At 40.7% G+C, this 25,040-nt stretch overlaps 4 protein-coding genes across 8 annotated transcripts; 3 read left to right on the top strand and 1 right to left on the bottom strand.

Moving 5' to 3' along the window:
* Positions 1 to 269: 269 nt before the first annotated feature.
* On the bottom strand, positions 270 to 11,242 carry eif2ak1 (eukaryotic translation initiation factor 2-alpha kinase 1). Of its 2 annotated transcripts, none has more exons than XM_037755573.1 (15): positions 11,044 to 11,242; positions 9,067 to 9,234; positions 8,822 to 8,958; positions 8,084 to 8,127; positions 7,888 to 7,987; positions 7,717 to 7,797; positions 7,538 to 7,631; positions 7,375 to 7,423; positions 5,723 to 6,107; positions 4,882 to 4,990; positions 4,672 to 4,778; positions 1,402 to 1,516; positions 1,206 to 1,285; positions 806 to 1,039; positions 270 to 594 (listed from the first exon to the last, which is right to left on the bottom strand). In XM_037755573.1, the coding sequence occupies exons 1-15, from the start codon at positions 11,204 to 11,206 to the stop codon at positions 469 to 471; spliced, it is 1,992 nt and encodes a 663-aa protein (XP_037611501.1). In that variant the 5' UTR covers positions 11,207 to 11,242; the 3' UTR covers positions 270 to 468. The 2 variants fall into 2 exon arrangements, with proteins under 2 accessions (XP_037611501.1, XP_037611502.1); XM_037755574.1 differs by lacking the exon at positions 11,044 to 11,242 and adding an exon at positions 9,416 to 10,004 and having other exon boundaries at positions 412 to 594.
* On the top strand, positions 1,977 to 4,670 carry LOC119479699 (ankyrin repeat domain-containing protein 61-like). Its single transcript, XM_037755600.1, has 5 exons — positions 1,977 to 2,640; positions 3,001 to 3,095; positions 3,320 to 3,491; positions 3,659 to 3,856; positions 3,956 to 4,670. The coding sequence occupies exons 1-5, from the start codon at positions 2,458 to 2,460 to the stop codon at positions 4,580 to 4,582; spliced, it is 1,275 nt and encodes a 424-aa protein (XP_037611528.1). The 5' UTR covers positions 1,977 to 2,457; the 3' UTR covers positions 4,583 to 4,670.
* A 95-nt stretch (positions 11,243 to 11,337) lies between the features above and the next one.
* On the top strand, positions 11,338 to 17,294 carry pms2 (PMS1 homolog 2, mismatch repair system component). 3 transcript variants are annotated; one of them, XM_037755570.1, is made up of 16 exons: positions 11,338 to 11,467; positions 12,056 to 12,127; positions 12,596 to 12,735; positions 12,869 to 12,955; positions 13,035 to 13,137; positions 13,233 to 13,416; positions 13,781 to 13,948; positions 14,197 to 14,294; positions 14,377 to 14,476; positions 14,661 to 14,745; positions 14,836 to 14,988; positions 15,076 to 15,874; positions 15,965 to 16,132; positions 16,223 to 16,323; positions 16,422 to 16,591; positions 16,828 to 17,294. In XM_037755570.1, the coding sequence occupies exons 2-16, from the start codon at positions 12,114 to 12,116 to the stop codon at positions 16,969 to 16,971; spliced, it is 2,514 nt and encodes an 837-aa protein (XP_037611498.1). In that variant the 5' UTR covers positions 11,338 to 11,467; positions 12,056 to 12,113; the 3' UTR covers positions 16,972 to 17,294. The 3 variants fall into 3 exon arrangements, with proteins under 3 accessions (XP_037611498.1, XP_037611495.1, XP_037611497.1); XM_037755567.1 differs by having other exon boundaries at positions 12,593 to 12,735; XM_037755569.1 differs by lacking the exon at positions 11,338 to 11,467 and having other exon boundaries at positions 11,798 to 12,127.
* Positions 17,295 to 17,624: 330 nt separating this feature from the next.
* Positions 17,625 to 24,970, top strand: rsph10b (radial spoke head 10 homolog B). Of its 2 annotated transcripts, XM_037755572.1 has the most exons (18): positions 17,630 to 17,915; positions 18,061 to 18,136; positions 18,760 to 18,828; positions 19,262 to 19,435; positions 19,520 to 19,605; positions 19,686 to 19,806; positions 19,977 to 20,153; positions 20,280 to 20,492; positions 20,576 to 20,765; positions 20,877 to 20,985; positions 21,867 to 21,946; positions 22,205 to 22,350; positions 22,487 to 22,591; positions 22,713 to 22,904; positions 23,004 to 23,063; positions 23,306 to 23,396; positions 24,581 to 24,798; positions 24,835 to 24,970. In XM_037755572.1, the coding sequence occupies exons 1-18, from the start codon at positions 17,680 to 17,682 to the stop codon at positions 24,859 to 24,861; spliced, it is 2,370 nt and encodes a 789-aa protein (XP_037611500.1). In that variant the 5' UTR covers positions 17,630 to 17,679; the 3' UTR covers positions 24,862 to 24,970. The 2 variants fall into 2 exon arrangements, with proteins under 2 accessions (XP_037611499.1, XP_037611500.1); XM_037755571.1 differs by lacking the exon at positions 24,835 to 24,970 and having other exon boundaries at positions 17,625 to 17,915; positions 22,989 to 23,063; positions 24,581 to 24,816.
* The last annotated feature ends 70 nt before the right edge of the window (positions 24,971 to 25,040 follow it).

The following is a 25,040-nucleotide window of genomic DNA, read 5'->3' as shown; positions in this document are numbered from 1 at the left end:
AGAGGACAAAGACATTTGTTTGAACATCGTTGCACTGAAATAAATGTGTCCCCATAAAATTGGAAGACTTATTGTGTCCACAAATGGTTTTTCAGTTTGCTGACAATGGACAGCTTCTTCTTCAGGGTCAAGAAGCTGCACAAAATCATAATGCACATTGTGAACTCTGCTTATAGGTCCCTTTTTCAATTTGTTTTGAGTGTACTTCATTCAAAGCAACATTGCAAATGGTCAATAATCACATATAGCTTCTAAGAAATCCCACAAGATGTAGCAGAAGTAGGTTTTATTGGACAGCTGAATGAAGATAAATAATTGCACCCTTACATCCAGGCGTACAAGACACACTCAAATGCTAACACACACGCACACGCTCTTACCACCTGCACCAAGTCACCAAACCATAGTACAGCAGGGGTTGAATAGATCAAGTTTTGACAGTCTGTGGAGGGTTGAGATCTATAAGGCTCAGGTCTTGTCCGACTCAGAACTGGGAACTGTGACTTCTGAGCTCTGAAGCCGACTGATCTGTCTCCTCAGCTGCATGATCTCTTCCTCCTGCTCATCAACCTTTCTCTGCAAACCATGGATCACCTGAAGAGGGAAAAAAGATTGTTTGGTAATTATTATAAGGAACTCTACTGCAGATGCAAGTGTTATTAAGCCTTGTTGGAGCCAACAGAGGGCCTTTTCTGGTGACACATGCAGCGTAGCCACGCATACAGTAAAGCAAAAGCTACACATTATTAAGTTATCCTAAATGGAACTGACATTTGCTAAAATATATCCATTTATCTCCACATACTATGTCTTTACTGCAGAAGAGTTCACTCTGTAGAAGCTCGCTGGCCGTGGGACGAACACCGGGCTCCTTATTCGTCAGCTTCATGATGTACTTTGTCATGACTGGCCACCTCTGGCAGAAACAGTCTGGGATTTTCCCGTCTCTCAGGTCCCCGAGGGTCCGGACCCGCTCCATCTCTGTCCCAAAGGGCTGGAATAGCTCAAAAGCCAGCACCCCGATGCTGTACATGTCGGACTGGGGGAGCAACAAATAAAGTTGTTATAAATGTCATAAGAGATGATTATAACGAAGATTAATGATACAATTATAAATTATAAAAGTATAACACGAAAATGTGTCATTTTACATAAAAAAAGGAAGTCTGAATTCATCATAATTTAGGTAGTATGAATATGCTTACCTTTGAATCATAATGGGAGCCCTTCAGTTGCTCCGGTGCAGCATACACAAATGTGCCAACACCTGTAGTATGTGTGGAATCTGCAAAACACACCAGAAATGTGACTTTAAAGCAAATAGCGCCATCTACTGGTTTTTCTGTGAGGTGCTGTGTCATGTCAAATATAACAAGCTATGAGGTGCAGTTAAAGTTTTACCACTGCTTGGAGAAGTGGTGCTTTTATGGCCATCCATTATTATATCCCTGCAGGCCAAACCAAAGTCCCCAATCCGAACATGGCAGTCATGACCGTGGAGGAAAATGTTCCTTGGCTGTGGAAAAAACAAAGACATTACAATTAGTTCCATATGTCAGGGCGGTCAAGGTTTTTGCATGTGAGATGACAGTATTTCATACGACATATAGAGGGCAGAAATAAATAATGTAACGGTTTCAGAAGCCTTCGTAAAAAGGAGGGGTAATTCTGAAAAATCCAGCTGCTTCACATCACATAAATAATACTATTCAAATTTGGAAAAACTTTATGTCCTGCATTTTAAAAGAGGGATTGGCAAGCATGTAAGCTTTTGCAAAGTAATTAGGGCTGCGACTAACGATTATTTACATTGTTGATTAATCTGTAGATTATTTTCTCGATTAATCAATTAGTCGTTTAGTCTATAAAATGTCAGGAAATGGTAAAAAAAAATGTCTTGTTTTGTCCACAACTCAAAAGATATTCAGTTTACCGTCATAGAGGAGTAAAGAAACCAGAAAATATTCACATTTAGGAAGCTGCAATCTTTACTTTTTTTCTTAAAAAAATACTCAAACCGATTGATTATCAAAATATAGCTATTAATTTAATAGTTGACAACTAATTGATTAATCGTTGGAGCTCTAAAAGTAATAATTCCCTGCTTCCCTAAAAGTCAAATATTGAAGTGCCACAAGAGCTGTAAACTACTCAGAAGGGCGTCACCAGTCCCCATATATGGCCCCTCACGCAGCGAGAAGTTATCAGTTGTGACAGGAAGGCCTTGCATCAAACTTAACACACGGAACTCTCAAACCAGAACGGAACACAGAACTCTCACGTGATTGAAAACACCAAACAGAGAAGCAGAAGTTCAATTTCCTCTCCTCAGAGAAGCAAAAATTAAGTAAGAAATGCTCCGCTTGCATGGACAAACCAGAATAACCAGCTTTCAACCACCACACACACCTCCTGGAAGACTGAACACAGACAGCAACGAAGCTGCGATGACTGGTCATGTTGGAGGAGAGCAAGGAACAGGAGGGTAGGAGCGCAAAAGTTGTCAAGTTTCTCAACAATGAATGCTACACCGCAATCATGGACGAAGACTCGGGACGCATAAAAGACATGTCAAAAAAGTATGGGAGCAACTTTCTCATCGAGATACAAGGCGGCACACCCAGAGAAGTCTTCTGGAAGGTAGATACAACAATGCAACACACAGTTTTTAAAATTATTTGTGAGAGTTGAAACATGTACAATGTAAGTTTCACACTGTCACATGGACAGAAACACAGCATCTTACTGTATATATTATAATATCGCCAAATCTTATACAATAGACACACACTAGACACACACTGCCTTACGCATAGGCAGCAATAACCACAAGAAACTCAAGGATTACTCACTCAATTGTGACACGTTTATGATCCAATGTGATCACTTAATTTATGAAGTTAAAAGGAAAAAGGGCGGAATTTCTTGCAGTGTTAGACTGCAGCATATTTGTATTCTCCACTTTTCCATTTTGTCGTGTCTTGTCTTGTTTTGCCTCAGGGACCTGCTACTCTCCCCCTTCATCTGGCTGCCTCTTACAGGAGAGTAAAGAGCATGCAGAGCCTGCTGTCAACAGGGGCAAACCCTGAAATGAGGTCTGGACAAACACACACCCGACAAGGATACACACACACACACGCACTCACACAGTAACACCAAACATCACACCCAGAGTGACTTGACAAACTCCTGTTACAACTGCTGTGAACTCCAAAAAGTGACACCCAGCGCATGTTCCTTTTGGTTCCTGGTTCTCTTACTAAAAAAGCAAGACAGCTCTTCGTCTTCACCAGATTCACCGTCTCCTCCTCTGTCACAGGGACCAGCTCGGTCGAACCACTCTGCACTTGGTGATAGCCGGCTGGCCGAGCATCCTGACCACTTGGCCGAAACCGGGCTCCAAGTTCCAGACCGCTGTGTTCGGCGTACGCAGGCAGGCAGAGGCCTGTCTGCGGCTCCTCTGTGAGCACGGCATTAATGTCAATGCGGAGGTGAAAAGTCTTTAATATAGCAAATCAATTAGCCTCTTTTTGTACTAATTTAAGTACAAAAATAAGAATAAAGTCACAAGGAATGAGTCATTTGTGATGTTTAAATGAAAAAAGACTGCAATTTGAAATGTTTTGCCAAAGGTGTGCTTCTTGTGGTTCCCCTCTAGGTGGAGGGGAGTCACCAGACAGCTCTCCACTTATCAGTACGCTACGTGGCTCTGTCTGCTGTCCAAATTCTGACCAGCTACGGTGCTGATGTTAATGCTGTGAACAGCAGTGGGATGACGCCCCTGCATATGGCTGCTGGGATCCTCCATAAGGACATTATGGCCAGCTTGATCAAAGCGGGAGCTGATATGAACATGGTTCGTTCCTCTGTTCGCTTTTCTGTCATTTGAGTGCTCTTAATTCCTGTTGAAATATGTGCATCATGTCCTGTCCTACATTAAATGACTATTTTCAAGGGGGTGGAGCACACTGGGAACACTCCCCTGCACCTAGCTGCCGTGGCGATGGCTATGAAGACCACTAAAACCCTGGAGGACGACATCAGCTGCATCTCCGAGCTGCTTGAGCAAGGGGCCGAGGCCAATGCCGTGAGCAAAGCCGGGATGACACCTTTACAGGAGGCGTGCAGCATTGGCAACGAGGAGCTGGTGGACCTGCTGCTCAGGTACGGTGCCGACATCAACAAGCTGAGCAAAGCAGGGGAGAGCTGTCTGTTCCTGTTTCTGAACCACAGGCCTAATGTGAGGAACAACTCTCTGCTAGTGAAGCTCCTCAGCCTGACCTCCCCGCTCGCCGTCTACAACCAGAGCGGCCTCCTGCCCTCCACTTTGACGCTACCGTGCTTCTTCAAACAGAGAGACCAGCTGCTAAAACTCTCTCAGCAGCCGAGGAGGCTTCAGGATATTTGCAAGAGTGACATTTATCTAAAACATGTCACAGGCAAGAGAAAAAAAGAGTTGAGAAAAATCCTTCCTGAGAAGCTATACGATTTTGTGTTCAACTACTGGGAAACAAACATTTCCTTTGCGACAGTTGGTGACCGGGACTCTTTTAACGACTTCTTAGACATAACTCTTATTTGACACCTGTGTGTCTATGCAAACTACGTGTGACTGCAAAAGTTTGCATTAAGCTAACCTGACCTCGAATAAAATGTATCGAAGCACCTTACCTTCAGGTCTCTGTGCATGATTCCCCTGGAGTGAATGTACTCCACTCCTTCAAGTATCCTCCTCAGCAGGCTGAGTGTGTGTTCGGTATCAACACATCCATACGGACCTGAAAATACAAAAGTATAATTTTTTTTCCAAAATTATATTTGATGTAATTTTATAATAAACAATAAGCATTTTGTAAAGTAATGTTTGTTTTAAACAATTACATTTTGAGGCTTGTTCTTCTTTGGGCTTGGTGTCCCTCTCGGAGATCCAGTCCTTCAGTGAACGCTCACACATCTGCATCTGGATGTAGAGCATCAGGTGGAACTGTACCTGCAGACACAGACAAACCATAACTGAAAACTTAACATCATTTTAAGTGTAAGTTTCACTGTAACTTTTGTTTTTAAAGAGGACCTATTGTGCTCATTTTCAGATGCATACTTGTATATTGGGTTTCTACTAGAACATGTTTACATGTTAAATGCTAAAAAATATGCTTATTTTCCTCCTAACGGCTGTGCTGCAGCACCTCTTTTCACCCTCTCTCTGAGCTTCGCTTCGCTGCCCCCTTCGAAAAAAGCCCAGTCTGCTCTGATTGGTCAGCTGGCCCACTCTGTTGTGATTGGTCAACCGAACCAAACTCTTTAGACTCCGCTCCAGCTCCGCTCTAACTAGATTTGTTTGAGGGCGTGTCAAACTAGCCGCTAGGCAGGTATATTATAAAAAATGTGTTACTTGGTGACATCATCCCGTTATGGAAGAAAAGACGGGACTTCTAGCAAGACGTTTCAGGCAGTTCAGGAGCAGTGTTTGTATGGGGGAGAAATATCTCCCTTTTGTGTGGACTTTGTAACTTTGCCGACCTTTTTCATGCGCAAAAAAACTATACAACACACTAAAGGAAAGGGGAAAAAAGCACAAAAGAATAATAGGTCCTCTTTAACTAACTAAAAAACTAAACTAACTAAAACAAATTACACATTTTAATTTCAGTAAGTTACAAAGCATGGCAATCTTTAGCTTTCTACTAATTTGTCACTGAAAGCCTCTTTAAGTACCTACCTCTTTAGAAGGCTTTGTTGTGCGTTGGTCAGCCCACTGCTGAAACTCCTTGTCGATGCAGGAGTTGTTGTTCAGTTCGATGCTACCCCTGCTGGACTCCTCCTCTATAAGCACCGAGCCGTCCCACGCCATAGCAGGACATTTGGAGCTCTGCTTCGAGGCACCTCCCTGTCCCAGGAACACACAGGGGACGTAGTTCTTTGGGATCCGGCGCATCGTCTGGGCACACACCACCTGGCCCTTCTCCTGGGTTGGAATAAAAGCTTTGACGGGCTCCGTCTCTCTTGGGGGTACTTTGGCACTTGATGCAGAATCTGTCTGTGCTTGACTGAGGCTTTCAAAAACTATGGAGGAGCTGGAGCTGCTGTCAGAGATCTCATCAGAGCTGCGAATGAAAGAGCCGGCTTAGGTTTAGTGTTGTTGGACAAAATAATTATTTATTGCATCTACATTACCCTGAGATAAATACTGTAAATACAGTTTTTTTATTTACCTGCTACATGGTCATAACAAATATTACTTGCCAAAAATAATTTCTACCTGCCAAAAAAAACATTTAATGGTCAATGACAAGAGAAAAGACGTTTTAGTAAAACATTTGCTTGTTATATTAATCAAGTCCGTAATTCATCCAAAGATGTCCACCACAAGGTAATAATATTAAGTATCAATAAACCTAATAAATAATATTAGGGCTGCAACTTAAGATGAATTCCATTATCAATTAATATGCTGATTATTTTCTTGAAAAATATCATTTAGGTTGTGTCTGAAATCGCAAACTATGCACTAAATACCCATTCTGTGTACTATCGGTTAACATACTTTTGTGTGAATAAACAGCAGTATGTATCTTTCTGGACGTACTGAGCAGAAATTTACATCGTCACTTCCTCGGCCTCACCTCCTTGCCGGTTGGAGGCGTGTAACCATGGTAACCCATGCCAACCTCATGTGACCAAAACGGTTATTTATGAGAATCAAAGACTGAATTAATTTAAAAACTATATTATTTTTCAGTTCAGCAATTTCCACACGAGTGAATCCTCTTCTCGAACAAATTAATAAAGGATCTCTGAAAAAATAAACAAACCCAACATCTCAATGGTGCTGTTGTGTGTGTCAAACTCCCACACACAGAGAGCAGAGACAGAAGCCTTCAGAGAGTTACTCGCCAAACGGAAAATCCACACGCATTTGGCGCTTGTTAATTTCGGACCCTGATTACAGGCATCCTACGGTACCTTTGGTAATGTAGAAAAAAAGTACCATCACGTTTTTAGAATTTTGGCATTGACTTGGTACCGAAGTATCGGTTCTCGTGACATCCCTACCTGGGACACATTTTTAATGTTTACGTTTAAAACTGTGAGATGTTGTACAGTTGTGACATCAAAAAGTTACAGAAATCCTGACACTGTTTCAAAAGCACAGTTTCTGAATACGGGCTGTGTATATTTCTCCATGGGTATTTATATAAGACTTAAACCTGCTGTATAATAAAAAAAGACGTTCTCACTTTTTACAATATGGGACCTTTAAGATTAATTCCATTATCGATTAATATGCTGATTATTGTCGCAATCATTTGACAGAAAATGGTAAAAATGACCATTAATGTGAGATACGTTAACCTTGGATACTGATCCTACCTGTCTTGTTGTCCAGGTGACTCCAGTGCAGGCAGGAGAGGCTCAGGATCTGCAACACAGTTGTTTGTCACATAAAGCTTCTCTTACGACAAGGACAGCCCCTGTTATTGTTCACTAATTTCAGCCCAACAAACTTGTCACAGGACAGTGGTTAAATACTCACATGCCGTGGGCTGAACATGTTCCATCCACGCAGTGTGATAGCCCACGACATTTACATGCAGCAGGCTCGACAACATTTTGACTTCCCTGAGGACCTGGAGCCAAACAAATAATGTCATCATTAGTCTATTATATCTCTAGTCGTGAAAATGGTCTATTGATAAAACACTGATGGCCCACCTTCATGCAGTCCTCCTTTGACACTTTTTTGATAAGGATTTTCTTCACAGCATAAAACTGTCCATCCAGTTTATTCATAACCTACAAATACATAATCGTGTCAATCAACTGGTGTTCTTCTTTAGAGGAGTGTGTTAAAAAAATAGCATGGAGTAGAACAGAGTGGAATACCTTAAAAACATTTCCATATGACCCTTTTCCGAGTCTAAATATTTCTTCAAATTCACTAAGATACCGCGATGTCTGTGCTTGAAACAGTCCCTCCTTAGGTCTGTGGGAAGGCAACAACAAACATCTCTTACACAACACTTAAATATTTAATATAGCAAGTAAGTCAATATTAAAAACTAATCAAAGTACAGCCTACCTTACAGCAGGATTGTGTGCATTTGTGCCGTGACCTTGTTGTCCCTGCAAAATGAGAAGAGGATAAACTTACTAACCACACTGTGGATATGATAACATTTAAAGGGGACCTATTATGCTTATTTTCAAGAGCATGCTTGTATTTTGGGTTTCTACTAGAACATGTTTACACGCTTTAATGTTAAAGAAAACGCTTTATTTTTTTTCATACCGGCCCAGTCTGCTCTGATTGGTCAGCTGGCTCACTGTGTTGTGATTGGTCAACTGACCCAAACTCTTCAGACTCCGCTCCAGCTCTGCTCTAATTTGTTTTGTTTAAGGCTGTGACAAACTAGCTGCTAGGCAGGCATTATGTAAATATGTTACTCGGTGACATCACCACGTAACGGAAGAAAAGGCGGGACTGTTTCTGTTGGGGAGAGTAACTCCCTTTGGAGTGGACTTTGGGCTTTGTAACTTTGCAGACCGTTCACATGTACAAAAAATTATAAATCACACTAAAGGAAAGAGAAAAAGCACAATAGGTCCTCTTTAACACGAGAATCAACTAGTTAGTAAATTGTTAAAGCATTACCAAATTTACAAAACTATAAGTTGATCAATACTCTTATTCACAAGCCTATTTTACAAAATACAAATACCCACTTTACATAATAGTCCTAGTCCCAATTTGACAACATTAACCTACTGTACTACAACAATACCCCCTAGTGGACATGCTGGTGATTTATCCAGTTACCTGTGGATACAGCGAGGAGCTGGCAGCATGAAGCAGCTCAGTGAAGGCCCGGTTGTGTTGCAGTCTGACGGTGCTGAACTCGTCACTTATGGCCAAAGGTGAGAGGAGGTTCATGGCAGCTAAACGCTGACCAATGACTGTCAGAGGAAACAACAAAATAATTTGCGACTAAATTTGGAAAAAAATACACTTATCTCGGCGTAAATTACAAGCTGTAAATTCCAGTACAACATCTCAGTACGTACCTTTAAACAGCGTTCGTGAGCGTGCTGGATTGGTCTCGTAGACGAAGCACAGGTGCTCCAGTAGAGACCCCAGGAGAAGGTGGTTGGGGATCGCCGAGGCAAACTCTTGGATTGACGGGTAATGTCTACCAGCCATCAACAACTCACGGTTATTATCTGTGTCAGAAGCTGAGCATACAAAAAAATTAAATGAGAAAGAGGAAGCAATTCACTGGAAAGGAAATAATTCACTGTTTCAACATGATTCTTTGTTCGGTTTCTGTTCTTGTAGCACAAATTCAACAGTTTAGATTATATTTGACAATCAAATACTCATGTAATCACAATATTTTCTTCTCTGTAGTCTTACCTTCTTCGATAACTTTTGCTATCATTTCAACAATGTTTCTGTCTCCTAGGTCCATTTTTTTCTGTATAAAAACACTTTTGGTCCAACATTAAGCACTCACAGAGCTGTACTAATGATTATCCTGTTCACCTCCCAGGCGAAATATTAGCTCATCTTCTTTATACATAAGGGGGCGTGCACAGCAGTAATGCTTATCTGCCTGGTCCAGCAGACACCAGCCTCCTCCACCTACTGTACTCACACACTGACTGTAAGCACATGAGGAAGCCGAGACACTCGGTCACTGAGCCAGAATGGGAAGGAGGGGCTTTTTCATCCCCCATACACTTCACACTTTACTCTCATGCATAATGCAGGATGTGTGGAGTGGCAAGTCTAGACTTGTCCTGAAGCAGAAATTCATTCATTGTCTTGATCTTACATATCGATGATGTCACTAGACCCATGCAAATTGATTTGACACCTGCAAGATTATGAGTAAAGGGGCATTACACCAAATTTAAACATAAAGGTCAATTTACTCGTTGTAGAGAGTACTGTGAAACAGCTGAACAAAGTCTTCTGTCGCACTGGAGGGTGCTTTCTAAAGTCTGAGAAAATAACCCGGATGATTAGGGTAACCCTAAATGTGGTATGAGTTTTCAAACATATGACAAACATAAGGAACAAAAAGTCTAGATGTCCCAGTATCCGTTGCTTCTAATTTGACCAGTCTATTTTTAATCGGTCTTGTGCTAGTCCTCCTACTTTATGAATGTCCTATATCAAATTACTGGAGTACCCCTTTAAGCCTGTTGATTAGGATTGAGCATTGCCTTTAATTCCTTAACTACGCCTCTGCCTGTTTATAAAGGCAAGAAAGTCTTTAACTATTCATAATCTGAAAAGCAGCAGAATTTGAAAATGTTTGGAAACCTTTGTTGGAGTTTCTTGGACGTCAAGGGGTCACAGTCAAATGTATCTGTTGTGTGTTGCTGAGTGCTGTTGTTGGGGGTTGTTTTTTTTTTTTTTAGGTATTTATTTATTTTGTCTTATCTTTTATTTTCTTTGTTTTCTTTGTTAGATGTGTGAAATAATAAGGAAGCTGGTTAATAATTAATAATTGACTTATGGAGAAGGGGTGGGATTAAATAAGTTTATACTTCTTCTCACTTCTTTTCCAATATGTAAATCAAGGCATCAAGTGTTGACAATTTATTTTTCTTACGCTTTTCATTGTATGTATATACTACTTGTTTCTGATTGTCCACTTGTTGGTATGATCATTTTTTTCTTTATTTAAATTTTTTTTTTTTTTTGTATTCTACATGTTCGAAATACATTTTGAAATTAAATGAAAATGAAATACATGAAATGTCATGTCTCTTTCTTTGAAATTCTGACTAAACATTTCATTGTATAATTTAATTATTAATATTGTTAGTCTGTCTGTATATGTATATATGTTTATATGTAAAATTCAATAAAAATATTGTTTATAAAAAAAACTATTCATAATCTGATGTTTTATTCTGGTATCATGGTGTCAGGTAATGTGGGATAAAGCAGAGTCAATAAGGATCAGTAAACATTGAGTCACGTTAGCCAGCACCATGGAGTTCAGGAGTTGAGGAGGAAAAGCTGCTTACTGTCAAACTGGACTTCATCGTCCTCTTCGCTTGCCAGACTTAACAAGCTGACGTTACTCTCAACCTCGTGTCTCCTGATGGCTTTAAGGACCAGCAGGTTGCTGCTGCTTCCAGAACAATCCTCTGACCTCAGCAGTCCAGTGCTGGATGAAGAACTCAACATGTTTATAGGTAAAAAAACAAAATAATGATGACTTGACAAAACAAAATACTACCCAATTCACAACAGCGACATCCTATATAAGCAGTAAAAACTGCGTCAAACTACTTAGTAAATCCTTCCTTCTCCGGTGTGTTTACATCCCACGAATGTATAATAAAGACAAGGTGAAAGATTTCTCTCACTAGTCTCCCACACGGTTAGAGGACTGTCATGTTAACACACGGCCATGATTCAACAGCCGTGGAGGGACCGTCTGACAATGTACGTGCTTTACTTTTTATATTTTTATAAATAACATTATTATATTAACTAATAAAAAATGTTTTACCCCAAAATTAGTATAAAAAATGAACACACGTGTTGTTTTATAATAGTACAGCTTCAAACTACAGAGAATGACCCTGCAACAAAAAACTATTTGTTCGTTTTTACTATATGAGGTAAATGCAGATGAGCCCTAACATCTCCAGTTTCCGGTGTGTTTGATGATGAAATGCTACAAAGTTTGAGGCAACGGCTTTAATAATACTAATTTATATACAGCGGTATTATTTTTGACACTTTTATTAATCTTATGTCTTGTGTTTGTTTTGTTATGTTGCTGTTTTGCAACATTTATATTAGTTTTAATAGTCAAACCTGCGCAGTTTGGCGCACAGGTGAAGCTCTCGAACAGTCTGCGCAGTGCGCGGTACAACTTCACTTCTGTGTGTTTACAACATGATGTGAACGAAGAGGTTGCACTACAATGTTTAGCACTAACAGTTAGTGAAACCACTGGTGCAAACTAGCTACATTTGCACGGATAAGTGACATGTTAGTTGGTGTCTCTTCCTTTCCCTGTTTCAGATTAAATCACATTTCATATTTTGAATGAATTCCTCCTGAAGCCTTTCAGTCCTTGAAGATGTCTGATGCTTGGTAAGATATTTATTTAACATGCCTGCAGATATATGTTTTTTACATCATGCAAATCTCTATTTTAAACACTTATTACATTTTAGGTCCAGTACTTCCTGTTGTCATATAGGTTTACTTGAACCAGCACCAAACTTCACTGAAAAATCTGACAATTTATGTATCATTATGTAACTTTAGGCTATCTATTGACATGCAATTAAAAAAAAAAAGGTGCTGACATGAATAATGCGGATGCACTCTACAATTCGGCATGGCAGCCAACTCTCCAACTAGTATTGACTTTAGTAGAACTTCATGTTTTATAGGAAAGTCACCTGACATTCCCACAATCCTCATGTGTTCATCATAGATCAGAGAACACAGAGCATTTTTTTCTTGCTAGTTGTACATGTATAAATCTGTTGCTGCAGTGTAATTTAACAGGAGGTAAAGTTATACATCACTGATTGCTGGTTTTCTTCTCAGCAGCTCTGAACCTGCAGGAGCCATCAAGGCCATTGACAAGCACTCAGTGCATCAGATCTGCTCAGGACAGGTGGTGCTGACTTTGGCCACTGCTGTCAAAGAGCTGGTGGAAAACAGCATTGATGCAGGGGCCACCAATGTTGGTAAGTATTGATGCACATGCTTATATTTATGTCTTTTTTAAAAAAAAAAAGCCATGTCCAGTACAATAGGAGATATTGATTGAGCAAAATATGGGCAGAAATTCCAATATCATGTTTCTGCTGCATGTTACAGACGTCAGGCTGAAGGAGTGTGGAGCTGAACTAGTGGAAGTGTCAGACAATGGCAAAGGAGTAGAAGAGGCCAACTTTGAAGGACTGAGTAAGTGTCAGCTTTGTTTCTCTCCACCATGTTGCCTAATGTTTTTGGTTAAGTGAAACGAATTCTGTCTGTTCCGCAGCGTTGAAGCATCACACGTCAAAGCTGAGGGATTTCTCTGATCTCATCCGCGTGGAAACATTTGGCTTCAGAGGTGAAGCCCTCAGCTCTTTATGTGCTCTGAGGTAAAACACTTCAACAGCCACATCCATTTGGTACACACACACCTATTTTACTTGTCATCTCATCCTCTAAAATCCCCTCCGACCCCCTGCTCCAGTGTCCTGAGTGTGGTGACGTGCCACGAGTCCAGCCAGGTGGGGACCAAACTGGTGTTTGATCACAAAAGCCACCTAGTGCAGCGGTCCCCACATCCCCGGCAGCAAGGTACCACGGTCAGCCTGCAGCAGCTCTTCTACACCCTGCCTGTTCGACACAAGGAGTTCCAACGCAATATTAAGAAGGTCAGTTATTAAAAGATCATTTTTGCATGTTTTAGTCTACTATGTGACTACAAATCATATACTTTTTATGAAACTCTTGATAGTTTTCCAAAGCATAAACTTTTTTCCTACATTCTAAGCAGCCATTGGTTTCCATTCATGTTATATTTTAATCACAAAATGTATTATAACAATATGAATGTTCATTATGATCTGCTTTGTCTCAAACCTTTCTAGACTTTGCAAGTTGATTTTCATACCATGAAGGGAAGCCAGTGGAGGAAAAACACGTTAATCAATGTAAAAATGATCTGCTGAAATGTAACACTGTAAATTGACAAGAACTTATCATAACCCCCAATATTTCATTGTTCTGTATTTTCAGGAATACGCCAAAATGATACACATCCTGCAGTCCTACTGTATCATCTCTACAGGAGTGCGTATCACCTGCTCCAACCAGAATGGGCAGGGAAAGCGCAGCACAGTCCTCAGCACCAGCGGCAGCCAGAGCATGAGAGACAACATAGGGGCCATATTTGGACCAAAACAGGTTGGGACATTGTTTTCACACCTTTTTTTTGATTATGCTGTTTATTTGCAATCTGAAGGAGGTGTCAGTCTCACCATATCTCTGCTCTTTAAGATGCTGCTTACCAATAAGTAAAACACTTTTATTCTATTTTAATATTCATTGTTGGAACTGTGTAATTCCTCAGTTAAAGTAAAATATGCAAATAGTTTTGTCAAATTGCCTTATTTGGTTTGCTAAATATTAAACATTTTTCCTTTTTTCTGCAGCTACAGAGTCTTCTGCCTTTTCAGCAAGCATCACCTGCAGAAAATGTTATTGAAGAGTACGGACTCAAAGATGCAGACCTACCCAAACAGCTTTTTTCGTAAGTGATACAATTGCATGTAAGTCCTGCATTCTCTGCAAAAAAGCAGTTTTTTTAATTAAAAAAAACTCTGTTTTGGCAGCATGACAGGGTTTGTGTCACGAGGAGACCATGGTGTTGGGAGAAGTGCCACAGACAGGCAGTTCTTTTTCATCAACAACCGGCCATGTGATCCCCTTAAGGTAATTTAAGTCCACCTATTTGTCATTTATAAGCAGTATACAAACATTTAATAATGGTTTCGAACACACTATAATCTAGTTGTGAGATGATTTTAAGTGTTTATTGGGGTACTGTATTTGTCAAAAAATTATAACTTCTCCTATGAAGATATGTTCTAATCTTAGTTTTTTTCCCAATTTGCAGGTGACCAAACTTGTGAATGAAGTGTATCATATGTACAACAGACATCAATATCCATTTGTCGCCTTGAACATAGCTGTTGCCTCTGGTAAGAAAATTGCTGAACTGAAGATATTTCTGAAACACTTATTACTGACTTTCTGGACTACATGGGGTTGTTTTTGTGGTGTTATTTCAGAGTGTGTGGACGTGAACGTAACCCCGGACAAACGACAGATTTTCCTTCAAGAGGAGAAACTCTTGTTGGCGATTCTAAAGTCCTCTCTCATCAACATGTACGAGGCCGGAGTCAATAAGATCAGCCTGAACTACACACCCATGCCCACCTCCAGTAAGAACAGAAAATGCACACTCGCAAATTAATATCCCTGAGTGTTTTTCCAGTGCTTTTATTTTGACTGTTTGTCATTGTCTCTAGATACAACGTCTGCATCTGAAATCTGTCAGGTTGTCCCGTCTAATGAGCCAGAACCTGGAGAGGACATGGAACCAATGATTCGTAACCCAAAGTCGTCCCTAAACCTGGCCGGCCTAAAAGCTGCTTTTTCAAGTCACCACAGCTCCAATTCTGGGAACAAGTCAAACGCGGCAAAAGCTGCTAACAGTGGCCCAACACAGAAAACAATGCAGTCTTTTTTTAAGGACACTGTCAAGTCTCCTCCCTTCAGCCCAGATGTGACATCTCCTTTGAAACCCAAAGCTAAATGCTCCCCAGTTAAAAATTCTGTGCTAGATGGGTTCAGGTACGGAAGGATGTCATGCAGTGATGCAGACTCTGAAAAAGACAGCGCCGTGTCCAGCTGTGACGTCACTGTTCCAACGCCAGATGTTCAGTGTTCTGACCTGGAGTTCAGTTCTCCTGAACTGGCCACTGACAGTGTTAAAAACGAAGAAGACTATAGTCACACTGTTCCTGAACACCCAGAGGTACAGACTGAGCCACTGTGTACTGTGAGCCCAGATGCCAAGAGGGCCAGGACAGAAAACAAATCCAACACTTTTTCGAAACCGTCCTCAACGGTGGATGCTCCAGTCTGCCTACAGAAGAAGACGGTGCCCCTCCAGTTCTCTTTCCAAGAGCTGGCGGGGAAGGTAAAGAGGTTACAGGACGTACAGAAACAGAGGGCCGGCGACGATCTGTGCTATCGACGCTTCAGAGCCAAGATCAACCCCGGAGAAAACCAAAGTGCAGAAGACGAGCTCAAGAAAGAGATCAGGTGGGATTTTACTCCTCTAACTACTCCTGAACTTAATATTAAAGTGTTATTTCCACAACAGTAAATACATTTTTTCTTTCATCTCTACAGTAAAGACATGTTCAAAGAGATGGAGATCATCGGCCAGTTTAACCTGGGCTTCATCATCACCAAACTCAACTCAGACATCTTCATGATCGACCAGCACGCCACGGATGAGAAATACAACTTTGAGATGCTGCAGCAGCATACTGTGCTCCAAGGACAGAAACTCATAGCGTAAGAATCTGAAGCAGTTGATGAATTTTGCCATGCATTTTTTCAAATTGTCTTTTTAATAATCCGTTTTTTTCCTTTATGTGTTTGCAGCCCTCAGAAGCTTCACCTCACTGCTGTCAGTGAAAATATTCTCATGGAGAACATTGAGATTTTCAGAAAGAACGGCTTTGAATTTCTTGTCGACGAGGACGGTATGAACATTTAAATATGAGTGAATAAATATGAGTTTAAGCTCAGTTATTTTGATGATTACGAATACTAAACCAACATTTTTTTATTGTGACTGCAGCTCAGGCGATGGAGAGGGTTAAGCTGGTATCTCTGCCCACCAGTAAAAACTGGACGTTTGGCCCAGCCGACATTGAAGAGCTGATCTTCATGTTGAGTGACAGTCCGGGGGTCATGTGTCGACCGTCTCGCGTCAGGCAGATGTTCGCCTCCCGATCTTGTCGAAAATCTGTGAGTTCTGCTGATAATAAATACTTTTAAAGTGTTTTCAGAAATTTACAAAGACCAGGTTTTGGCTTTAGATTAGGATCACTTAAGGTGTTTGTGATTCTGTAGTCTATAAAATGTAAAAACACCGTGATGGTCCTTTTTAAATATCTACAAGGTCAGTTTTGTTATAGACTAAGTGAATAACATTACTATTTTCCTGACATGTTATCTATTGTTTTGTTAATGTCCGTTTCCAGGTGATGATCGGCACTGCCCTGAGTGTGAGTGAGATGAAGAAGCTCCTGGTTCACATGGGGGAGATCGAGCATCCGTGGAACTGTCCTCATGGCAGGCCCACCATGAGACACCTCGCCAACCTGGACATCATCTCACAAGACTGAGAATCTCACTTTACACCGGCTTAATTAATATAACTGGAATGTGCTTTCTTTCCAGTTTATTTCTGTTAAACACTGAGTCCAAACCACAGATAACTGTATTTTTCAAATGCTTGGTGTTGACTGTTTAGTATGTTTTTAATGTCTGTTATGTTCTGATTGTATTTGTAATTTGCATCACAAAGTCATATTTTTTTAGATTTTAACACCCAATTAGCAGGGTAAATAAAGAAAATATCACACTTTCTTTTATCTGTATTGTTAAATCAATATTTTTTATATTTTAACACCCATAATGGGGTAAATAAACAAGATATCACACTTTCTTTTATCTGTATTGTTAAATCAATATTTTTTATATTTTAACACCCATAATGGGGTAAATAAACAAGATATCACACTTTCTGGTGTCTGTATTTTTAAAATACTATTTAAAAAAAAGATTTAACACCCAATTAATGAGGCAAATAAACAAGATATAACACTTTCTGTTATCTGTTATATAAATACTATTTTTTCAGATATTTTAACACCCAAATAATGGGGTAATTAAACCAGATAATGTCACTTTCTGTCATCCGTATTGTTAAATCACTGCCAGTGGATGGTCACTGTATTACCCTTTTTGACTGCTACCGGTTGCGGTAGTTGTGAGCGCCGTTACCATGGAGATGATTCTAGCTTGAGTTAGAGATAAATAAACGGCGTTAAATGACACAGGAAAAGAAAGAAGACGACAAAACTACGATGAAAAACGATCAACAGGAAACGTGCGGCGACTCTGAGCTGCCTCATACAGCGGAAGGAAGAGAAACAGAAGAGTTAGTGAGCTGTTCTGATGCTTTAAAAGCGGATGTGGAGCAGAAACAAACCGACCTGCAGGATGAGCAGCCTGAGAATGATGACATTAATGAACTACCCTCACTCTTAAGCTTAGTCGTAGAGAGGTAAATTATACTCAGAACTTTAAACATTACATAATTATTAATTCTTTATTAGTTTTATTTTATTTTTCCTGCCTAAATCCAGTTATAATAAATGTCCAGGGACTTGTGACCGGAAGTGACGTATATGTTGGTGTCTCATTGACAGACATGAAGGAGAAACCTGTGAAGGCCAGTTTCATGGAGAAGGGGTTGCTTGTTTTGAAGGAGGACATGTGTACAAGGTAGACTATTTTTGCAAATAACGCCACATTATTTGACAATACAGTAAATGCATACTCCCAGCCAACATGGTTATGTGGGCCCCACATGGGTTGTGCTGGGCGTACCTGGGTACCAAGTGGGTATGTATATACATACAGATCTTATCTGGGGCCCACTTGGATCAACTAAGTTCGTCCCACATGCTACCCTTGTGGGTCCTAGTTGGGTCACTAATGGGAAATTAGTGCATGGGGCCAACATAGAAACTGTGGACAAACCCACTTACAACACATATTTCAGCCCATGGAGTCCCCATGTAGTACCCACATAGAACTTAAAGCTAGGACCAAGATGGGTCTTGGGTATGTTGCCCAGTTGGGGCCCACATAACACCCATTGTAATCCTGTATGGAATCCATGTGGGCAATTGACATTGGGTCATTATGGAACCCGCGGACAATCCCATATAGGGCCCATTTTTCAGCCCATTTACTACCCACATGGGCCCCACATATAAATGTTGGCTGGGCTTTAGCCTATTGTAGAGCATTTATTTATTGTCCATTCACTTAAATTAAAAAATAGTGCTAATTATATTATATTAAACTATTTCATGAAGTCACTTTTTTTCATTTTTCTGAAGGGGATGTTTTCTGAGGGACTTATGGATGGACGTGGTGTCTTCACACGGACAGATGGATTGAAATATGAGGTAGGGCACAATAATGATATATTATGATAGCTGCAATGAACTTTAATTTGATAGTTTCTTAAGCAAAGTGCTTTACAATTACCAATGTGTACATAACATTTCTTAACCTTAAGTAAATTCCATGAATTTATGTAACTTAACTGGCCTAGTGTATTACATGGCGATCTATTTGGGGGATGGAGGGATTTATCATCATCATTATTAGTAATTGTTTTATTATTATTTATTTTTTTTCAATTAATGTTTTGTTTTGAATTATGCATTTTCTTTTGTTAATTTCCAATGCATAAAACAAATAACATTTGATTACAAAAAAAATCTAAACATGCATCCTGTATACATACAAAATGAAATAAAATTCAGTAAGGTCAAATGAAATAGAATGTGATAAAACAAGGAGTTTGACAGGGGTTTTCTATTTCTAATCCAACAGGGAGAATTTGTGTGCAACATGCCCATGGGCCAGGGCGCCTACACCTGGCTGGATGGCAGCTCCTATGAGGGGGAAGTGTACAATGGTATACGACACGGGACTGGAAACTACAAATGTGCAAAAAATGTTGTGTCCTACACAGGGCAGTGGGATCAGGGCAAGAGACACGGAAAGGTATGATCCACCAATTCACATCAGGTATAGTCTTTTTTTTAAAGTTTTTTTTTTAAAAATCGGTTCTCTTGTTGTTGTGTTTAGGGAACCGTGTATTACAACCAAGATAAGACCTCTTGGTACAAAGGCGACTGGGTGAAGAACAACAGAGAGGGATGGGGAGTGAGACAGTATGTAATGGAGTACATGATCTAATCTGTAGCCTGAGTGGCATTTGAACCGCCCCAAGGTGACATCTGTGTCTTAACAGCTACCCCTCTGGTAACATTTACTCTGGCGAGTGGAAGAACAACCTGAGACACGGAGAAGGCACGATGAAGTGGATAAAACTGCAACAGCAGTATGAAGGGATGTGGCAGAATGGAATCCAGGTATGAAAGCACACCCCAACATATTGCACAAATTCTAGGACAATAGCTTTGTAACTTTGCAGACCTTTTACATGCACTAAAACTATATAACAGATTAAAGGAAAGGGAAAAAGCATAACAGGTCCTCTTTAAAACAATCCTGTTTGTGTTTTTGTTCTCTTCTCTGGCAGCATGGACGAGGCACACACGTCTGGATCCTGAGGCGAGCAGATCTATCCCATTATTTCCAGAGCAATCATTACAGTGGAGATTTCGTTCAGGGTCAGAGACACGGGCAGGGGACCTTTTACTACGCCGGAGGTCCGATCTATGAAGGAGAATGGAGGGAGAATAAAAAACATGGGAAGGTTAGTCAATGATACAGAATTGCCTCTCACAATCAATACACGTATGTCCCGAAATTCAGTTAAATTCACATGTACAGTATGTAATTACCATCATTTCTAAAAGTTAATGTACTTTATGGTTCATAGGGAAAATTCACTTTTGAGGATGGGCGTGTTTTCGAAGGAGAGCTTGTGGACGATCAGATGATGACACACGATCTGGATGGAAACAATGGTCCCACTCCTCCTCTGCCTGGTAAAACGGAAGATACAATCTTGTTTCTTTCAGATATGGCTCTGAACATTGACTGTCTTCTGGAGAAAATCCCTGAGAGAAAGCGCGACGCTGAGCGCAAACAGGTCAGGTCCCGCTTTCCACTGCAACATATGATCTTTTTCCCACGTCCTTATCTCAACTCCATACGGTTGCTCGTGTGTAACAGGTGGAGTTAGTGGTGTTGAGGCAAGCGAGAGAGCTGAGGTCCGTCTATAGTTTCTACAGCAGACTTGGTCAAGCCCACTCCCCAGACAACACCTTCCTGCTGTCCCGCCTGCAGCTCTGGCGCCTGTTCAAAGACTGCAACATCCACCATCACGGCATCACTCTGACACAGATAGACCATTTTATCAGAGGTGAGAAGGACTAGCACTCACAATCACTCCCACATATTGATCCACCTGACATATACAGGACGGGGCATTGATAGCTCCACAATAACAGTGTTTCTACTCTGTGTGTCTCAGAGGATGCTACAACAGCAGAGATCCACTCTCCCTTCACTCCCATGCTCCTGCGTAGACTCCTCAGCGGTCTAGTGGTTGTGGCCTACCACATCTATCATAAGGACATGGTGTAAGGAATGGCTCCTCATTAACAGATCATAACCAATTGATGAAACAATTGTATCTCTTAATAATTAACTTTTTATTTAAAGAGGACCTATTATGCTTTTTCCCTTTCTGTTAGTGTGTTATATCGTTTTTAGTGCATGTAAAAGGTCTGCAAAGTTACAAAGCCCAAAGTCCACACCAAAGAGAGTTTCTCTCCCCCACAGAAACACTGCTCCTGAACTGCCTGAAACGCCTCGCTTGAAGTCCTGCCTTTTCTTCCGTAACTTGCTGATGTCACCAAGTAACACATTTGCATAATACCTGCCAAGCGGCTAGTTTGGCACGCCCTCAAACAAAGCTAGTTACAGCACAGTAGGAGCAAAGCCCGAAGAGTTTGGTTCTGTTGACCAATCAGAGCAGACTTTAACTCAAACAGAGCGTTTCAGACAGAGGGTGAAAAGAGGTGCTGCAGCAGAGCCGATATGAGAAAAATAAAGTGTTTTTTTTGAACATTAAAGCAGGTAAACATGTTCTAGTAGAAACCCAAAATACAAGTATGCACCTGAAAATGATCATAATAGGTCCTCTTTAACAAATGTTAGCATGCTAACATGCTGAACTAAGTTGGTGAACATTATACCTGCTTAACATCAACATGTGACACACTGTGAGCATGTTAACATGCTGACTTTAGCATTTAGCTCAAAGCACAGCTGTTTCTCCAACTAGAAAAGGGCTCCAGTGATGTTAGAGTTGCAAGGTTTTCACTCAAAAAGCAACATGGGCACACAGAAGAACTACCCCAGCAAGCAATAACACAATGTTATTGTTTTTTTATCCTTGGTAACTGATTTTGAGCGGGGAAACACTTCACAGAAAGAATCCCTTCTCTTCTTTTCACAGGTCACAAAACAACCTTCTGGCAGCCTGCTTTTCCAAACTGATGACAGACAACATCCTTCCTAATTCTAAGAATGTAAAAGGTGCTAACAATATTATATTATACATGGCTCATGTGCGCACACACACATAGACACATATTAGATGACAAAGGGACCCGCAAACTGATTTATTACAGCATAAGAAGAGGCATTATCAGATTTCAGGTTCCTCGTTTGTTGGGTCTTTTTGCACGTTTTTTTCTGAGACGACACACCTACAGGAACTGATTCATCACCCTTGCTTAGCTCTATATTACGCAGTAATGGCTGTTCTCATTAACTGTAGCTGTGTTGATCTAGGCTTCCTGTTTAGGCAGCCAGACTGTGCAGTGGTAGCTGAGAGCTACTTAAGGAAGTGCTGGGAGGTCTATCAGGCTTACTGTAAAGTCAATGCAGCCAGAGGTGACCAGACCATGACCTGCCGACACCTGCTGTGGATGTTCAAGGTGATACAGACTGTAACACAAAGATTACTGTGCATAGTAACTTCTTATCATTTAGAAGAAATTGATGCAGTTTCTGATGCTTGTTACTACAACAAAACCAGAGGGCTGCTCAGTAGTTTCTTGTAACCCCTGCTAGGATCTCCATCTGCTGGACAATAACCTGACCACAGCGAGATTGCTGCAGATCATCACTGCAGAGAGCCATGACCCCAGCTACCTGACCTCCTGTCTGGATCTGGAGGTCTGCCTGTGGTGTTTACACCATTCATTATTTTTCAGTGCCGATTGACAGATTAGCATTAATCGACTTACCCTTTTTTTGTGTATTCCGTTCCCCTTCCGTCCTGCTCTTTGTGCTTCAGATTACATTCCTGGAGTTTTTTGAGGTACTTCTGGGCTCTGCTGAGGTGAAGTGTCAGCAGGTTTCTGAAGGCCTGGAGGAGGAGGAGGGCCCGTCACCATCCAGCCCTGATGCTGAGGCCAGGAGGGATCTACCTCCTGAGGTGGAGGCCATCGAGGAAATCTTGCAGACTACAAACAGCCCTTCCCAGGCGGTGAGATCCTTATTCAAGACTCTCATGACCTCTGGAAACTGTAAATTCTGCACTAGAAAAAAAACAAAGAGTAACTTTTTACGGTTTCTTTCCATGCAGGTGGCAGCTCCAGTGAATTCCCCCATCAGTCCTGAAATCTCCAGCACCAAGTCATTGGAGGTTGGTTGCAACAGACAATCTAGCATGCAAAAAAAGAAAATGTGTTAATGCTTCTACCAGAAATTCCCAATTGCTGCTGAAACAATGCAACAATATCACAGCCAACATAAGACATCTAAATATCCAGTATTATCAATATTGATACACCCCTGCTGCTTGTATTAGTGAAATATGCTGTGAGCTCGGCTATATGACGTCGCTGAAATCTCTAATAAAACAATTTTATTTACATCTTATCATAGACAAGTGACACAGCAGAATTATCCACTGCTCAGGACGTGGTAAGTCAGCAAGAGGTCAAGGCTAAAGTCAATGAGGAACCTCCATCTGCAGGTTTGTTTTGTTGCTTTTTATTTTCTGGTTCTTTCAAATTGTGTTTTATATGCCTGTACTTAAACGTACATACAGTATATGTATGTCTAAATCGTAGAAGAGAAGACTTCAGCAATCTTGTTTATGCTACGTTCAGAAAGTGAAAGGACATTAAATTCATGCAATGACTATATAGAATATACACACGTGGACAAAATTGTTGGTACCCTTCCGTTAAAGAAAGAAAAACCCACAATGGTCACTGAAACAACTTGAAACTGACAAAAGTAATAATAAATAAAAATTCACTGAAAATTAACTAATGAAAATCAGACATTGCTTTTGAATTGTGGTTCAACAGAATCATTTTAAAAAACAAACTAATGAAACTGGCCTGGACAAAAATGATGGTACCCTAAACTTAATATTTAGTTGCACAACCTTTTGAGGCAAAAAATGAAGCATACAAAGAAAAGAACACTTTACCTAATGTGAAACATGGAGGAGGCTAGGTTATGTTATGGGGCTGCTTTGCTGCATCTGTCACAGGGTGTCTTGAATCTGTGCAGGGTACAATGAAATCTCAAGACTATCAAGGCATTCTGGAGCGAAATGTGCTGCCCAGTGTCAGAAAGCTTGGTCTCAGTTGCAGGTCATGGGTCCTCCAACAGGATAATGACCCAAAACACAGCTAAAAACATCCAAGAATGGCTAAGAACAAAACATTGGACTATTCTGAAGTGGCCTTCTATGAGCCCTGATCTAAATCCTATTGAACATCTGTGGAAGGAGCTGAAACATGCATTCGGAGAAGGCACCGTTCAAACCTGAGACAGCTGGAGCAGTTTGCTCACGAAGAGTGGGCCAAAATACCTGTCGACAGGTGCAGAAGTCTCATTGAGAGTTACAGAAATCACTTGATTGCAGTGATTGCCTCAAAAGGTTGTGCAACAAAATATTAAGTTAAGGCTACCATCATTTTTGTCTAGGCCAGTTTCATTAGTTTGTTTTTTAAAATGATTCTGTTGAACCACAATTCAAAAGCAATGTCTGATTTTCATTAGCTCATTTTCAATACATTTTTATTTATTATTACTTTTGTCAGTTTCAAGTTATTTCAGTGACCATTGTGGGTTTTTCTTTCTTTAACGGAAGGGTACCAACAATTTTGTCCACGTCTGTATATTGTATCATATTTCCTGTAGAGCACACAGAAGAGCCTAGAGGTGAAGGAAAGGACATGCAAACCAGAGGAATGGAGGCCAGAGACCGTGAAGTGGAGCTCTGGGAACAGACGATCCATCAGTTCTTCAACCATTTTTTCTTCCCGGCTGTTGAATACAACCAGTTAGTGTCCAGGAACATGAAGGAGGAGAAGCTCCGCCAGGAGGCCCAGAGACGCATCGCTCTGGCCAAAGCCCAACTAAGAGCAGCCAGGTAGTACACTGCTAGCAACTCCCAGCTAAGATGTATTAGTATTATGTAGTCAATGTATTAGCTATGTAATGCATCATTACTCATGAGATTTAACTAGAAAGAACAGCAGTGGTTTGTTCCCAGCTTTGAGAATTAAAGACATGCTTATTCTACATAAACACAGCCACTAGATGGCGTCTTATCACTTTCCCTCCCTGAAGCTTCCCTTCCAGTGTCATCTCGGCCTCT

Source organism: Sebastes umbrosus, chromosome 20 (genome assembly GCF_015220745.1).
Source record: "Sebastes umbrosus isolate fSebUmb1 chromosome 20, fSebUmb1.pri, whole genome shotgun sequence".
Classification (NCBI taxonomy): Eukaryota; Metazoa; Chordata; class Actinopteri; order Perciformes; family Sebastidae; genus Sebastes; species Sebastes umbrosus.
Note: the sequence above shows the minus strand (reverse complement) of the source record. Positions and strands in the feature narration are given on the sequence as shown.